At 37.2% G+C, this 17,258-nt stretch overlaps 1 protein-coding gene across 1 annotated transcript; it reads left to right on the top strand.

The window, feature by feature from the left end:
* The first annotated feature begins 12,530 nt into the window (after window positions 1-12,530).
* LOC21407036 (probable glutathione peroxidase 8) lies at window positions 12,531-15,254 on the top strand. The gene is made up of 6 exons (XM_024175774.1): window positions 12,531-12,646; window positions 13,487-13,563; window positions 13,756-13,817; window positions 13,959-14,077; window positions 14,567-14,734; window positions 14,900-15,254. Exons 1-6 carry the CDS (start codon window positions 12,587-12,589, stop codon window positions 14,930-14,932), a joined length of 519 nt encoding a protein of 172 aa, XP_024031542.1. The 5' UTR covers window positions 12,531-12,586; the 3' UTR covers window positions 14,933-15,254.
* The last annotated feature ends 2,004 nt before the right edge of the window (window positions 15,255-17,258 follow it).

Genomic DNA, 17,258 nt, shown 5'->3' with positions numbered 1-17,258 from the left:
CATAATTTCCTCGACATACCCGTGTAAGAGCATGTGCCCCGTGTACATTTCTAAATGATCGTCGGGATCCCCTCAACCATCATATGGTGGGATCGACGGCGACCTGTATTTATCGGGGAGAGGTGGCGCCTCTATCTCTTTGGTGAATGGGTGGTCATGTGTGTGGCTAGGTGTGATGTCGACGTTTACCACCTCAGCCACTCGCCCTATGTTCTTTTTCAGGCCTGCTACGTCCCTTGTGAGTTTTTTCTCCAGGCTGGCCATGCGCTCCATAATGGCGCGCGCCTCCTCTGTTGAGATGGCCGAGCCAGCTACTCTCGACGCCTCCGCCCTTTGACCACTGGGTCCGCCTCTTGCCTGCCCCCACGCCTGCACTGACCCTGAGTCTCCCGGTGGGTTTCTTCCTGGGTTCTGAGGCAGTACTTCGGGGTTTCCCCGGCCTCTTGGTATCGGGTCCTCAGGAGCCCGGAGTCCGGAGGCCCTTAAACGGCCGCCGGAGGATTGGGAAGTTCGGGGCCTAGGCTGGCCCCTTTGATTATCATTATCCCCGATTTCTTCTAAGATATGTGGGCGGTCACCAGGGTTGGGGTTTTCAGCCATGGCGGGTCCCAGCGGCCTTGGGGCATCTTCTAAAGGTGGCATAGAGTTTCTTCCATCCAAGCGTTCGACCACGGTCATTAGTACACGTACCAGATCGGTTAGAGTGGCTAGTTGGGCTGCATCTGCACAGGATCTGGCCGCGGTACGTCTGGGGGCGGGACCTCATTTTTGACCGGGGGTGGAACCTCCTCCGCCCCGTCATTCACTGGATGAGTGGCGGTCTCATCCATCTGGATGCCTTGGTTGATGGCCACAACTATTCTTCTCAGAGGCATGCTTGCTGACTACGTTGTTGTTGTTGGGGGTCCAATACATTCGGTCCCCAGTGGAGTCGCCAATTGTTGACGGTGAATTTTCGTCAACAAAAACAAGCCAGGTTACCTTCAGGTTTCTCATCAGATTACCGGCTTTAATTGAAGTTATATGTAAAAGTTTTGTGCTGAAGGTGTTTGTGGTATTTTTTGTGTAGTGAGCAAAATAAGAATTGATACTTGAAGTAGGAAAACGCACAAGGTTTATAATGGTTCATTCTTATAAAATGAAGAGCTACATTCACTGTGGTTGTTTATTCCTTTTGAGATTGTTACAATTTACAAATTGCTCTCTCGTTCTTTTTCCTCAAGAAAGATCAACCTCCTTGTCCGTAGGAGGTTTTTCTCCTTCTATAGCCGAGCTTCCTTCGTTGGAGGGGTTTTCTATTGTAGGCTGAACAGGTACTCAAGTGGTCTGCCTTTCTAGGCCTAGCCCGTAACCCACTAATTACTTCTTGCGCAATGTTTACTCAGCCAATTAGTCTCCCATTACGGCTCTGTGCACAGCTGTAACCCTTTTCTGTCCCCCGTATGGGCGGTTTAAGGGTTTGCATTTAATGCATGTACTGCGGACATCCCTTACGCAGCTTGCCACGTCAGGCTTTCCCTCAAGGAGCATTCCCTTCATCGCCAGTGTTGTTTAGCCCAATTGTCATTCTTAGCGGTAGATTTCTATGTTGTAATGTCGACGGTACGACCTGTCGACGTCAGAAGAAATCGACGCCCCAAGTCGGGCTTCTTACTCGGGCTCTTAACGACGGGAGGGAAGGGGGTCCCAGACGTCGAGGGTTGTTGCTTTGCAAGGAGAGGTTAAGGCCACGTGTCATGTTGTACTCCCTCCACGTGTCCCGCATAACATTATTGTTTCCTGAAATGCTTTTAATCAGCTACTTTCTCACTTCTCTAAAAACAATGTCACCTCCGATTTAGAAACTATCATTTCATTCATGCATGCCTCCATGAATATATTTTTTTTTAAATCGCTGAACTATGCCAGGCCCTTTTTTTTTTCTTTTTGATTTTGGCTTTCCTTTTTGCATTTTTCCACTTGCGTTAATTGCTTTCAACGTTAATGGAAAGAAAAGAAAGCCACCTTTTCATTTGTGATCCTTGTCCACTATTCACCACCAATGGACAATGCTTTCACTTCATTTGACTTTGGGACTTACGTACGAAGTGTACATATTAAAGAATATCCACCTGTTGAGCCATCCATAGAAACTTATGGAACAAAGATTGGGAGACTCAATTTTATGAGATTCTCACTATGATATTTCCACCTCCATTTTTAGCATTTCTTGCACTTGCAACGTTTATAAATTTCTCTTCTTAAATTCAACGTTTCAAACAATACTATCACCTGTGAATGATTATGCAAGATTAGTGTGTACGATCCACAGAGTATCTTCCCACAGTATAGTAATGGACGCGAACTTGCTTCATGGGCACTTCGGTGATGGCTCAGCTTCAACATCAATGACTAAGGAAGTCAACTCCTAAGGCATTCCAACAAACAACGAGCAACCTTCCAAACGCATCAAATTATGTGCCAAGTGAATTTTTCATGCTTCGAATAATGAAGATCCTTCTAATTCCTCTTCTTCCAGTGATTCTTTGTAAATTTCCGAGACTAGCGTTCAAGATATGCACCCAAAACACAAAAGTACAACATTGAAGTTCAAACTCTACAACACTAGCGATAAATCCAAGCAAAAAGACTCCATCTCGACTTCAAAACATGCCGCCAAAGCTCGTAAAGGTGGCTACACCAAAAATAAATGGGAGAAGATTGACTCTTCCAAGCAAACGTTCGGGTCCGAGCCCAAGCATTTGCTTGGTTCTGACCCCAAAAAGCCAGTTGGGATAGACTCTGAAGTCAACTCTTTGCCGGACGAGGGCATTTCAAAGGCCATCCCTGATCAATGAAAACTCGACTCGGAAGACTTTCATAGCCATCTCATGTTAGAAGACTTAGAGAGGATTCGCACTTCCTATCGTATTCCCTTTGACATTTCACTTCACCTCCCGACAGAAAGCAAAACTATAAAATCTCTTCCGACGGACGAGATTGTGATTTTTGAAGATTTTTTCAAATGTGGACTTTAACTCCCGCTTCATCCATTTATTCATAATCTCCTGGCAGACTTCAACCTGAGTTTAAACCAACTTTGTCGGAACGCACTACGTCATGTTATCGCTTGTTTTGTCCTTTGCCAGAAACTTGGATTAAGAGATTTGACCGTCAACAAATTTAGAGGCATCTACGTAAAAAAGAAATCGCCTGGGCACAATAGTTCTTTTTTACTTCCAAGCGAAACGAAACATGAAGCTCATCCTAGATTATCTTGAAAACGACAAGCGCTGGAGATTTTCTTGGTTCATAGTCTCTGGAAACTGGGACCTCAACCCAAACGTGATTCCTCCTAAGCTTGATAAGGTCATCCTTTCTCAAGACGAACTTGACAAGATTAACTCCGTGAAAAAAGCTGACAAGGCAATTAGAAACACAAAATATCTCCTTTCTAAAGAAATGTTAGATGCTTATTGGCTATGTGATGCGAGAACTCTATCTCCTTCCCAACGCTAACTTTTGTTCCAAACGTGTTGTTTGATAGTATGTCTGACACGACTACCTTAGAGGAATCTTTGAGTAGTACCGGGTCGTTGCTTGATCTATCTTGTTCTCTAAATGACATGAAATTATTTTTGAATGACCTTATTCCTAACGTTTGCCAACCTACTGACCCTACTATCTTTGACAAAATAAGTGTAAGTTTATCGACTCTCCCACATGCCTTCTTTTTATGCCTGTAACACATATTTTTATTACTGATTTTTAACACCCCTTTATTTTTTTGACAGATATGGCTAGCAATCGTGATTCCAGACTTCGTTCTGAGCATTGTCGTGATGGCCCCCGCTCACGTGAGCACCACGTGCCTAGACATTTTTCTAGGGACTTAGAATCTCGCTTGGCGTCTAGGCCCACGAAGCCCAGCAGCCAATCAACCTTTAATCCTGAGATTTTTAAGGAACGGATTAAGAAGCGAAAGTCTTCCTTTGAAGTTCCACCTACTAGCCTCAATCTGTCAACTTCATTGAATCTTGACTCTTGTGCACCAAAAGATCCACTTTCTCCTTCAAGACTAGTAAAAGAGTCTTCGAGTCACGAACCTGGCCAAACCTCCAAAAATACTTCCACTCTAGATGTCGTAACTAATGGGTTGGTTCACTTGTCCATCCACTCTTGCCATGTTCCAATGATGAAAAAGATGGAAAAATTTGTGCATCGCGGTCGTATTGACGGAGCTAAAAAAGGGAAGCCCTCAACTTGGCTAATTCAACCGAGCGCCGGATTACTGAGGTAAACTCCCACCTTTTCTTCATTGAAATTTCATGAACCCAAATTGAGCTTAGCTTTATCTCTCTCCTTCCTTTTCTAATGTCGGATATTTCGAGCCCAAATTGCGCTTAGACTTTCCAAAGCCAATTTGTTTAACCATCTTTTTTATTTTTTTAGCTCTTTGCATATCTTTTTGTGTACAACTCTCAAACAAAAGAAATATTTGAAGAGGCAAAAGGAATTACACTAAAATTAAAGGAATCTCATGACAGCCTCAAGGCGACACAAGAGAAATTGTTTCATGAGATTCCTTTAAATTTGGTGTAATTCATTTTGCCTCTTCAAACATTTCTTTTGTTTAAGAGTTGTACACAAGAAGATCTGCGAAGAGCTAAAAAATAAAAAAGAGGGTTAAAAAATTGGCTTTGGAAAATCTAAGCGCAATTTGAGCTCGAAAAATCTAAGTGCAATTTGGGCTAAGAAAATCCAACATTAAAAAAGGAAGGAGAGGGATAAAGTTAAGCTCAATTTAGGTTCAGGAAATTTCAATGAAGAAAGGGTGGGGGTTTACCTCAGTAATCCGGTGCTTGATTGAATTAGCCAAGTTGAGGGCTTCTCATTTTTTAGCTCCGTCAATACGATCGCGAGGCACAATTTCTCCATCTTTTTCAGCATTGGAACATGGCAAGGGTGGATGGACAAGCAAACCAACCCATTAGTTACGACATCTATAGTGGAAGTATTTTTGGAGGTTTGGCCAGGTTCGTAACTCAAAGACTCTTTTGCTAGTCTTGAAGGAGGAAGTGGATCTTTTAGTGCACGAGAGTCAAAATTTAATGAAGTTGACAGATTGAGGCCAGTAGGTGGAACGTCAAAGGAAGACTTTCGCTTCTTAATCCGTTCCTTAAAAATCTCAGGATTAAAGGTTGATTGGCTGGGGGGCTTCGTGGGCCTAGACGCCAAGCGAGATTCTAAGTCCTTGGGAAAATGTCTAGGCACGTGGTGCTCACATGAGCGGGGGCCATCACCACAATGCTCAGAAGGAAGTCTGGAATCACGATTGCTAGCCATATCTGTCAAAAAAAAAATAAAGGGGGTGTTAAAAATCAATAATAAAAATATGTGTTACAGGCATAAAAAGAAGGCATGTGGGAGAGTCGATAAAATTACACCTATTTTGTCAAAGATAGAAGGGTCAGTAGGTTGGCAAACGTCAGAAATAAGGTCATTCAAAAATAATTTCATGTCATTTAGAGAAGAAGATGGATCAAGCAATGACCTGGTACTACTCAAAGATTCCTCTAAGGTAGTCGTGTCAGACATACTATCAAACAACACGTCTGGAACAAAAGTTTGCGTTGGGAAAGAGATAGAGTTCTCGAGTCACATAGCCAATAAGCATTTAACATTTCTTTAGAAATGAGATATTTTGTGTTTCTAATTGCCTCGTCAGCTTTTTTCGCAGAGTTAATCTTGTCAAGTGCGTCTTGAAAAAGGATGACCTTATCAAGCTTAGGAGGAATCACGTTTGGGTTGAGGTCCCAGTTTCCAAAGACTAGGAGCCAAGAAGATCTCCAGTGCTTGTCGTTTTCAAGACAATCTAGGATGAGCTTCATGTTTCGTTTCGCTTGGAAATAAAAAGAACTATTGTGCCCATGCGATTTCTTTTTTACGTAGATGCCTCTAAATTCGTTGACGGTCAAATCTCTTAATCCAAGTTTCTGGCAAAGGACAAAACAAGCAATAACATGACATAGTGCGTTCGGACAAAGTTGGTTTAAACTCAGGTTGAAGTCTGCCAGGAGATTATGAATAAATGGATGAAGCGGGAGTTGAAGTCCACATTTGACAAAATCTTCAAAAATCACAATCTCGTCCGTCGGAAGAGATTTTATAGTTTCGCTTTCTGTCGGGAGGTGAAGTGAAATGTCAGAGGGAATACGATAGGAAGTACGAATCCTTTCTAAGTCTTCTAACATGAGATGGCTATGAAAGTCTTCCGAGTCGAGTTCGCATTGATCAGGGATGGCCTTTGAAGTTCCCTCGTCCGGCAAAGAGTCGACTTCGAACTCTATGCCAACTGGATTTTTAGGGTCAGAACCAAGCAAATGCTTGGGCTTAGACCCGAATGTTTGCTTGGGAGAGTCAATCTTCTCCCATTTATTTTTTGTGTAGCCACCTTAACGAGCTTTGGCGGCATGTTTTGAAGTCGAGATGGAGTCTTTTTGCTTGGATTTATCGCTAGTGTTGTAGAGTTTGAACTTCAATGTTGTGCTTTTGTGTTTTGGGTGCATATCTTGAACGCTAGTCTCGGGAATTTACAAAGAATCACTGAAAGAAGAGGAATTAGAAGGATCTTCATTATTCGAAGCATGAAAAATTCACTTGGCACATAATTTGACGTGTTTGGAAGGTTGCTCGTTGTTTGTTGGAATGCCTTAGGAGTTGACTTCCTTAGTCATTGATGTTGAAGTTGAGCCATCACCGAAGTGCCCATGAAGCAAGTTCGCGTCCATTACTATACTATGGGAAGATACTTTGTGGATCGTACACACTAATCTTGCATAATCATTCACAGGTGATAGTATTGTTTGAAACGTTGAATTCAAGAAGAGAAATTTATGAATGTTGCAAGTGTAAGAAATGCTAAAAATGGAGGTGGAAATATCATAGTGAGAATCTCATAAAATTGAGTTTCCCAATCTTTGTTCCATAAGTTTCTATGCATGGCTCAACAGGTGGATATTCTTTTTATGTACACTTCGTACGTAAGTCCCAAAGTCAAATGAAGTGAAAGCATTGTCCATTGGTGGTGAATAGTGGACAAGGATCACAAATGAAACGGTGGCTTTCTTTTCTTTCCATTAACGTTGAAAGCAATTAAGGCAAGTGGAAAAATGCAAAAAGGAAAGCCAAAATCAAAAAGAAAAAAAAATGGCCTGGCATAGTTCAGCGATTTAAAAAAAAATATATTCATGGAGGCATGCATGAATGAAATGATAGTTTCTAAATCGGAGGTGACATTGTTTTTAGAGAAGTGAGAAACTAGCTGATTAAAAGCATTTCAGGAAACAATAATTCTAAAAAAAATAGAGATGAAGCTTACCAATTATGTAGAAGGCGGTGAAGATTGGTGCAGATTGGGAAAAATTCTTCTGGGAAATAATGTCGTGAAAGCATAAGATATTCCAATTTATAAGGAAGCTAGCCAAGTTTATTACTTTTGGAAGTAATGAAGAAAGATTTTTCAGGGATTGATTAGGTGATTTATGTTCAAGATCTTTAAGATATGAGTTGTTTCAGAAAAGGAAAGAATTTCTGGAAAATCCTCGTCAAATCTTCAACATACATGGTATGTTGGAAGGGAGAAGTAATGTTCGGTGGGTTCACACAAAAAAAAAAAAAAGAGAAAAAAATTTAAGGCAAGTTTTAGTCCCCTTCACTTGGCGTGCGACACTCGTGGACTGGGCGGCTGATGTTGGGCGGCAGTTCTGGAAGCATTAAACCGCAATAAATTCAAAAGGTCTCCCTGGCCCAAATACGCCTAAGCCTAAGTTCGCCGGAGCCCAAATTCGCCTAAGTCTAAGTTTGCTGGAGCCCAAGCTCGCTTGAGGCCAATCTCGTATGAGGTCAATCTCTCTCAAGCCTAAAATTGCAGGAGGCCAATCTCTCCGGAGCCCAAGCTCGCCAGAGCCCAAGCTCGCCTGAGCTCAAGTTCTCATGAGCTGAAAGTTCAAAGGTTGCGTGATGTCATCAAGTGAAGTAACCGACGCTAATTGAAGACATTGAATGATTGAAAAATTAATTCTCATTGATTATTTATCAGTTTTAACTCATAAATTAGTGAAGAGCCTCATTGTAATTAAGAGATAATATTCTCTCGAATTAATGGGATAATTAAACTCCTTTAATCCCAATGTACTATAAATTCCCTCAATTATAGAGAGAAAGGGACGCACTCATTTCTGAATACAATTGTCTTGTGATTGTCTTCATTTTGTTCTTGTTACTCTTTCAGAAGTTCTTTGTGTTCTTCGAGTATTCTTCTAATTTCTTTAGATAATTTACTTATTCAATCTGAATTATTAATATGGGGACATTGGATAAGTGTTGGATGAAATTTTGCTCCAACATTTTTGGCGCTAGAAGGAGGGCAAACCCGACCCCTGGTGGGCAAAATTCCGATTGTTGAATTCCAGGTTTTCTCCAACATTATATGTTCAGAAATTTTGTTCTAACATTTTTTTTATCCTCCCCTACCCACTTGGGGTCGGGTTTTTTCGTGATAATATTTCCTAAGCTTCGTGATTTTCCCAAGCCCAATTTGGGCTTAGATTTTCTCACGCCAAAGTTTTTACTCTTTGGATTTTTCTGTGCTCACCTGGGGTCGGGTTGTTCTATTTTTCTTTTATTTTCCCGTGCCTACTTGGGGTTGGATTTTTCTGAAATTTTAGAAAAAATTAAAAATATTTTAATTGATAGGAGAAAAAAAAAAAGAAAAAATGTAGCAAAAAGTGAAAATCACATTGTTTTTGTTTTTATTTGCTACAATTTAATTTAAAATATTTTAATTGATAAGAAATGTTAGAGTAAAATTTCGTACAACATCAACTTTTAACTTATTATCGTTTATCACATGATGTCGTTTTAAACTTTAGTTTCCTTATTTGAACTTTCTACCTTATTGTGGTTTGACATGATGTCATTTTTACTTTGGCTTCGTTTTCGTTAAAATTGTTGTTTCTTATGATGTTTACGGTTATTTACTATTTTCGTGTCATTGCGTGTTTTATTGTCTCTTGAATAACGTCATTATTTGGTGTGATTCACTTAAGCCTCGTTCATTTCGTTGATTCGAGTTAGAATTTGAGTTGAGATGTGATTTTATGTGAGAATTTTTTATTATAACAAAAAAGTTAAATGTGATTGTTTGTGAGAGCTTTTTACTGTAGAAAAACTCGAATTTTAAACTCGAATCAGCGAAGTGAACGGAACCTTACTTTTGTGTTATTTTGCTTTGGTGTCGTTTTATTCTTTATTGTCGTTTCTCACTTTTGGAATCACGTGTTACATTTTTCATTGTCGTTTTAGATGTACAATTTTCAACCATTTGTTTTTCTACTCTTTTGTTTTAGTTGGTTTATGCATTGTACGTATGATTATTTAGGCTAAATTTCAAAAATTGTTCGTCAATTTTACTATTAGAGACTAAAACTGAGGATCCGTTTGGAATGTATACTCAAACTATTTCAAAAATTGTTCGTCAATTTTACTATTAGAGACTAAAACTGAGGATTTGTTTGGAATGTATACTCAAACCATGATTCTTAATTCTGACGTTTGAAATTTAAATTTTTTATGAGAAGAAAATAATATAGCAAAATTAATGATTTGAATTTGAATATACAAAACAAACAAGTTTTAAATATGTCTAAACTAAAAATTTAAGGACCAAAATATCATAATGCTCAGAGTTTAGGAACTAACACAACTATTAACCCATTTATTCATTTATTTATTTATTGTATCGTTCACCTGCTTGAGTGTGATTATAATATTCTCTGCCTTTTAAAACAATGATTTTTTTTTCTTAATATCCAATACGAAGTCCTTTCTCTCTAGCGTTTATTCCTTTTGCCACTTATTAGAGTAATTTTACCCTTCAGTTCATTTTTTTGTCATGTCGTATGGGACTATGTTTCCACCTCTGCTTCTGGCGGCGTATACATATGTTGCTGACATTTTCAACTTTTTGCTGTTTTATGTCGTTTTCTTCCTTCTTTGCCGTTGCTTATGTTTGGTGTCTTGTTTAGGCTTTAACTATTCATTTTTCTCTTCTGGTTTCGGTGTCGCTACTTAGTTGCTGTCGCTTTTATTTTTATTATTTTTTCATAACGTTGATATTTTGTTGAGTGTGTTCAGTTATTTTAGCGTGGTTTTGTCTATTGTTGTCGTTTTCATTTCTTGTCCTTTACTGATATTGCCATAGTATATTATCCTTCATCCATGTTGTCGTTTTCTTATGTGGTCGTTTTTAACTTATTGTTTTTTTGCATTTTCCTGTTTTCCTCGGTAAATCTTGATTTTGTTATTGAAATAGCGACGACCACACGACTCAAAACTCACATAAAATTATCAGGTTTGGGTCATAATTGGGTTGATACGATTAACACGATTAATAAATAGATTGAATTAAAATTGACCTCATAACATGAATTGACACGATTAACGATGTGTCATCTGCAATTTAATGATGTGATATAATATGAAAGTTTATATGACATATTAAATACAAATAATGTGAATTTTAATATTTGTAGGTAAAATTCATTTATTTTATTTAAAAGGAAAAAATAAATTGACCAATAAACATGTTAAACTTGTCTTGACCGTGTTAAATAAGTCATTATTATATTAGTTATTATTCAATATATTAATTTAAACGGGTTATAATAGTTGACACGATTAACACAATTAATAAATGGATCGTGTTTAAGTTGACATTTTTAACATATTTAATAAACAAGTCATATTTAGATTGATATTTTTTAGCATGAACACGACTAACTAACACGAATTATCACCTTTAGTTATTCTGTTTGAGATAACACGAATTATCACCTTTAGTTATTCTGTTTGAGAACAACTCAGAAGGACAACCATGTATAAACGACTGTAAAGCAACAATATCTATCAACCGGTGGTCCATACAAACGACAATAAACTCGAAAACGACAAGAAGATATAAATGACTATAGATTAATAAACAACATAACTCAAAGAAAGACGCGCTGAACAACCAAAAAGATCATAGCAATTAGCAACAACAATATTTTTTTGAAAAAATGGTTTTATCATTTTGGTCGCATTAATATCCTTCTGTTCAGAAAATATTAAGAAGATACTTCTTAGTTTTCAAAATATATCATTCTAATATCTTGGATCCGTATTCTAGGAGATGAAATATCACTTACCATTTTATTAATAAACCCCAAATTAATTTTTAATAGTATTAAAAAATAAAAAACAAAAAACACAGACTAGTTTTAAAAATAATAATAATTACGATGATGTACTGATCATGGCTATCAGCACAACATTTCATAAGCTTGTTCTTGATTTCTTTATAACTAGTTGAAGCCTCTTTGATTGAGAACATCTTTGGGATGATAGACTAAGGCTTAAATTGCCTTTTATACTTCAGTCATGTGGGAAGGATTTGAAGTTTCTTTACTTGGCAGTACACATCTATTCTGATGAGTAAATCCTTGTCTAGTAGTGAGCTTCCAACAATTCTTGTCCTTGTGATGCATCCAGGGAAGAACTTGATACCAATTTTACTTTTGGTAATCAGTTTTGTCTTGAACACTTGATCATCTGCAACTTTGAAATACTCAATGTGCGGTATCTAAAAATCTTGTGGGATGACTCTTGGATTCATCATTGTTCTTCCTGCACCGGTATCCATGTAGGCAATCAAGTTTACCTGACCAATGTTTGCAATAGAACTAATAACCCACATGCCCAATTCCTGTACAATACAGAGCAACCATATTTTGCCCTCTACCATCTTCGTCCCTTTGGCGAAATTACTGAAGATGATATTTGGTACCTATGGTGCCAAACAATTCTTTATAAGATCACCCTAAATTGTCCACTCATGCAGCTTCACACACACTTCAATGATCCCAGTAATGGAGGATCGACTCTGTGGCAACTTCTAGAGACGTTTAATCCACTCATGTGGTGGAGAAAGGAAGTCTCAAGACTTCTTCAGCGATACAGGGTCTGGATCTTCTCTTCAACAAAGATCCTACTAGTGCATACCATCTTCTTTCTATACCGTCCATAAAAAAGTCTATTTGTCTTTTGTGTGCTTAGTCAAAAGCTTAATAGTATGGCTGCCATTTTGTCAAAAGTGATTCTTTCTTTTGTTTAAATTAGTCAAAAGTGGAACAGTGTGTGATCCATTTTATCAAAAGTCATCTTGTCCTTTGTAAAATAAGTCTAAGGTAATACAGTATAAATCTTATCATGTCGGATAAGATCAGAGTCTTGTGTGATGAGCTTCAGCAATATATAAGACGAAGCATTTCTCCAGAAGTCCTCCAACTAAGAGAACTTTATAAAGAATTTGCTCAATAATAAAAATATGAGTTTCTAAATCCCCTTACATATAAAATTACCTATACTTGTCACTATAATGCTCTCAAAAAATATTAGATTTAAATATCTATTAAAAAAAGTAATTAATAAATAGGAAGGAGAAAAAAAAAGAATATTAACAAGCTCACTATCTGAGGTTAGTCTGAGACTTAGACGACAGCAAAGAATGACAAGCCAGCCAAACCCAAAAGAGAATCCGGAAACAATCTACAGCTTCACTGTCAAGGTTAGTCTCTTGAATCAAATTTATAGAATTGTTAACACATCCTTATATTCATATGATAAACTGTTCCGTTTGTGGATGTTCCGTTAAATGTAAGACTTTTTGACGTGAATGTTTGTGGAGACGACTGATTTTCCATATAAAACGTTCATCTTTAGCATCACAAGAAGATTTTCGATGTTGGGCGCTCTGATTTACCGCGTTGCCGAAAATACCCCTAAGTTTGAGCACCATGAGCTGAGAGCCTGAGACCACTTGTGTGTGTTGGATTTTTTTTTTTTTTTTTTTTTTTTTTTTTTTTTTTAAGGTGAACCCTTTTGGCCATTTTCACTAATTACGAAAGGGATACTAAAGGGAAATAAAGAACTTGTCACAATACTTGAACTTTAAGATCAAGTTGGTGGTCTTTGTGAAAGGAAACACAGGTTTTGATAGCTCAAATTGTAAGGGAATGTGATTTGCTATATTATTTTGACATGGGTGTCTGGAAAGTAGGGACAGATTAAGTTTGTGGGCTCTCTTGCATTGAGTAATGGATTCCTTTGGATAATTGGAAGTGCATAATATTCAGGAAAAGGGAATGACTCGTTTTGAAAAGCTTGCACATGGGAATTGAATATACATGGATGGCCTATGTTTTGAAAAGTTTGTTATTGAGCTTTCTTTATGCTCCCTTATTTAATATTATTTTTTTTCTAGCTTAGCTAGATCCTTTTCAGTTAGGCTCTAAAACTTTCTTTATTATAACTTGCATATGCTTCTGATAATGTTCAGCTTTGGTAAAAGTGCGTTTGAGCAGATTTCTGCATGTGCTAATAACCTATTTATTCCATGTAAATGCAGGATGCCAAGGGCAATGATGTAGATCTTAGCACTTACAAGGGAAAAGTCCTACTTATAGTCAATGTTGCTTCTAAATGGTAGTAATTCTCCTGTCCCTTAGATATTTATCCCAACTTTTTCGTCCGAATCCTGTGGATTTCAACTAATATGTCACTTACTTTCTTTTGGCTGAACATTTTAAGATCTTCTTTCTTGTATTACAGAGATGGTCAATTTTGTTGTTCATATCTGTTTATTAACTATTTTTTCTATTTTCTTAACACTGGAAGTGGAATGACCAACTCAAATTACACGGAGTTGAATCAATTATATGAGAAGTACAAAAATCAAGGTTTGTGTTCTAAACTTAAATCGTTTCTAAAGCCTACTATTCCCAATAACAACTTCAAATTTCTATGTTCGGTAACTTGCTCTAGGGGAAAAAAACTGATTACATATCTATTAACTTCATACTCTTATGGGGGCTTAATAGGCTTGGAGATATTGGCATTTCCATGTAACCAGTTTGGTGAGGAGGAACCTGGAAGTAATGAAGAGATTACAGAATTTGTCTGCACTCGTTTCAAATCAGATTTTCCTATCTTTGATAAGGTAGATTGTGCGCTTTTTACCTTCTAAGTTACCATAACGGTGCCGATCGGGCAATCCCAAGCACCAAGACATCTTGCTTGCTGTGGTTTTCTTTCTAGTCTAATTAGTTAAGAGAATAAAAGAAATATCCCATCCTTTTTTTTTTTTTTTTTTGCTTACTATTAATCATCATTGATGTTGCATACGTGTCTACATATACATACACAAACATGCATTAGATGGCACACTGAGGAGTTTTTTAGTTGTTAATAACCTATTATTAAAAGTAAAATTTTGACACCGATGCAAATATTCTGTCTTAACTTTTGAAGATGATAACTTCTATATAATGCTTTCAGTGTTCATGATGATAGGATGCTTGGATGTATTGCAAGTTACAATTTTACATGGTTCTATGCCTTCTCGAGTGTACTTTCAGAATGTAACTGGTTTAGATTGTGAGGTTTGCTTTTGTGTTATACTTAAACCATCCTTTTATAACTTTACTAGATCGAAGTGAATGGTGATAATGCTTCTGCGATATACAAGTTCCTAAAGCTAGGCAAATGGGGAATTTTTGGAGATGACATCCAATGGAACTTCGCCAAGTTTCTGGTTGACAAGGACGGGAAAGTCGTTGACCGTTATTACCCAACAACTTCTGCCCTTAGCCTTGAGGTAAAGCCGGATATCCAACTCTTTTATTGCGCAATTTATTTCTCAGGAGTGCAAGTTGTTTGACAAGACTTATGATATATTATGCCACCTGAGTTGTTAATAGGTGGCGAAATGTTATGCCACCGGATGTCCATAACTGATCTAGCTTCATGATATTTTTCGCAGCGTGACATAAAGAAGCTCTTGGGGATACCATGATTGCTGAGATGTGGAGGCATGAACAAAATCAATGTGAATTTAGGTCTTTCTAGATATGATTGCTTTTTGCATGTTTGAGACCTGTAAGAATTCTGCTGTTAAGGTTGTAATGTGCGTTGTTATTATCAAGAGGGGTAATAGAAGACTAAAGCAAATGCAATCCCTCCACTTTTTTTTTATGCATTCTTGTACTTACCATATCACCCTTTCTCAATTCCAGTTGTATGTTCTATGTTGACTGATCTATGTAATGCCGTTTTAGATATTACAAGAATTTGAACGCAGAGCTGTCTGTAGAGGACCTCTGTTCATCTGTCTCGAAGCAGCTGTTTTCGATAACTCAAAAACCGGTTAAATCCAAACTGCAAAAACATGAGAGCTGAATTCCATGGTTGCAGATAAATACACCAGATTGAAAGCACTTTTTAGGTCTTTTAGAAAGCTTTCTTGAGATGATTATTCTTTTCTTAGAGATTTCTAAAAGGTGAGAGGGGTAAAATAATACAACCAACTTTGACTGTTTCAGATAGGCCTGGCCAAGAGCAATTTTGAAATGTCAAAACTGCTTTTCTTTTCTGTTCTTTTTCTTTTTTGGAAAAACTTTTTGTCCCTCCATTATTCATGCGTATTTTACTCTGAGCATCAATTTATGCACAACATTAGCCCACCAGAATCAATAATTGCGTATGGATCAAACTTTTTCTTTTCTTTTTTGATTAATAATTGGAAGTTTGACGCTTTCTTTGTATGTGCGTTTAATGTGGTGCCGTGTGGAAGCAAGCAAAAAGGGGGGAAAAATCAGAAGACAAAAAAGCTGAAGGAGTCAACGAAACTGAACAGGACTTTAACGTTAATCTCTTCTTCTCTCTCATATTTCTCTCACTGCTCATAATATTGTAGCAGAAAATGACAAACCAGTCCACAAAGAACACTGATACAATGTACCCTATCAAGGTTAGTTCTCAAGTTATTCTTTACTAGGTAATGCTTTTAATATGGGTGTTTTGTGGGGTCAGTTTTTTTGGATGAAACTAATAATAACACATATCAGAATTTTGGATGTTGGGTTTGATTTTAGCAACTTATGGAATTTGTTTTATTACTTGAGAGAGCATGATGAGCTTAGAATAGAAGAGAAAAGAGAACTTTTTATAAACTTTTAAGCTTAGATCCTAGGAAAAGGATATAAACCTTCCGTAAACTTTCATGTGATTTATATATATGTTCATTGCAGTTCAAAGACTTGGGAGAATAAGTTAGATAAGTTCTGAACTGTAGAGGTTTTTGTGTGTTCTTTTGATTCTTCCATGCCCTTTTAAAATTTTATTTTAGGGCCTAGTATGTTTTTATTTTTTATTTTTTTCGCATGTTAAAGTTAATGCAGGATGCTAAGGGAAGTAATATAGATCTCAGCATTTACGAGGGAAAAGTTCTACTAATTGTCAATGTCGCTTCTAAATGCTATTTCTCCTCTTCTTCCGCTAAAATGTTGTCATCACGAATTATTTGACCTTATGATCATGATCTACTATCGACCGTTTTTGTTCTATCCTTTTGCAATCATAACTTAATATCACTTGAAACGTTTTCCTCTGTACAATTTAGGGTATCTTTTTCTTTCTCGTGTATCATATATCCCCAAAACAATATCAACATATCTTTATTTACTTTCTTTTTTTTCTTGCTTTGTTGATCATGAAAGTGACCTAACCAACTCAAGCTATACTGAGCTGAATCAGTTTTTATGAGAAGTATAAAGATCAAGAATTGCAGTTTTAACCTAAATTTTGATACAGTCAATCATTTTAAATAACTATACTGCAGCAGATATTTCCAAACATTGTTCATATACTTGTGTGGCCTCTTATGGTTTTCTTCTGCATCTTTTTCTCTACCCATGAACGTATTCTCTGAACATTTGCATATACATCTATAGATCCTAAACGTATTCTCTAGTTAATATCTTATGTTTAGATTTATTTATTTATTTCTCATATTTGACAAGTTAGGTCTATAATGGTGACAGCATTTGACTTGTGGATTGTACTTAAACCATTCTTTTTGTTAGAATAAAGTGAATGGTGAAAATGCTGCTCCAGTATACAAGTTCTTAAAATAAGGAAATTGGGGTCTCTTTTTGGAGATGAAATTCAGTGAAACTTTGCAAAGTTTTTCATTAACAAGGATGGCAAAATCTCTGGCCGCTATTATCCCACCACTCCTCAACTTGGCCTTGAGGTAAAAAACCCAAATGTCCAACTATCTAATGTTTTGTTTGGCTAGAAAATGGCTTGATGGGGCTGCAAATACTTGGCTACTCGGCATT

The sequence above is a fragment of the Morus notabilis genome, unplaced genomic scaffold, assembly GCF_000414095.1.
Source record: "Morus notabilis unplaced genomic scaffold, ASM41409v2 Scaffold297, whole genome shotgun sequence".
NCBI lineage: Eukaryota > Viridiplantae > Streptophyta > Magnoliopsida > Rosales > Moraceae > Morus > Morus notabilis.
This window is presented reverse-complemented; position numbering and strand designations above follow the sequence as displayed.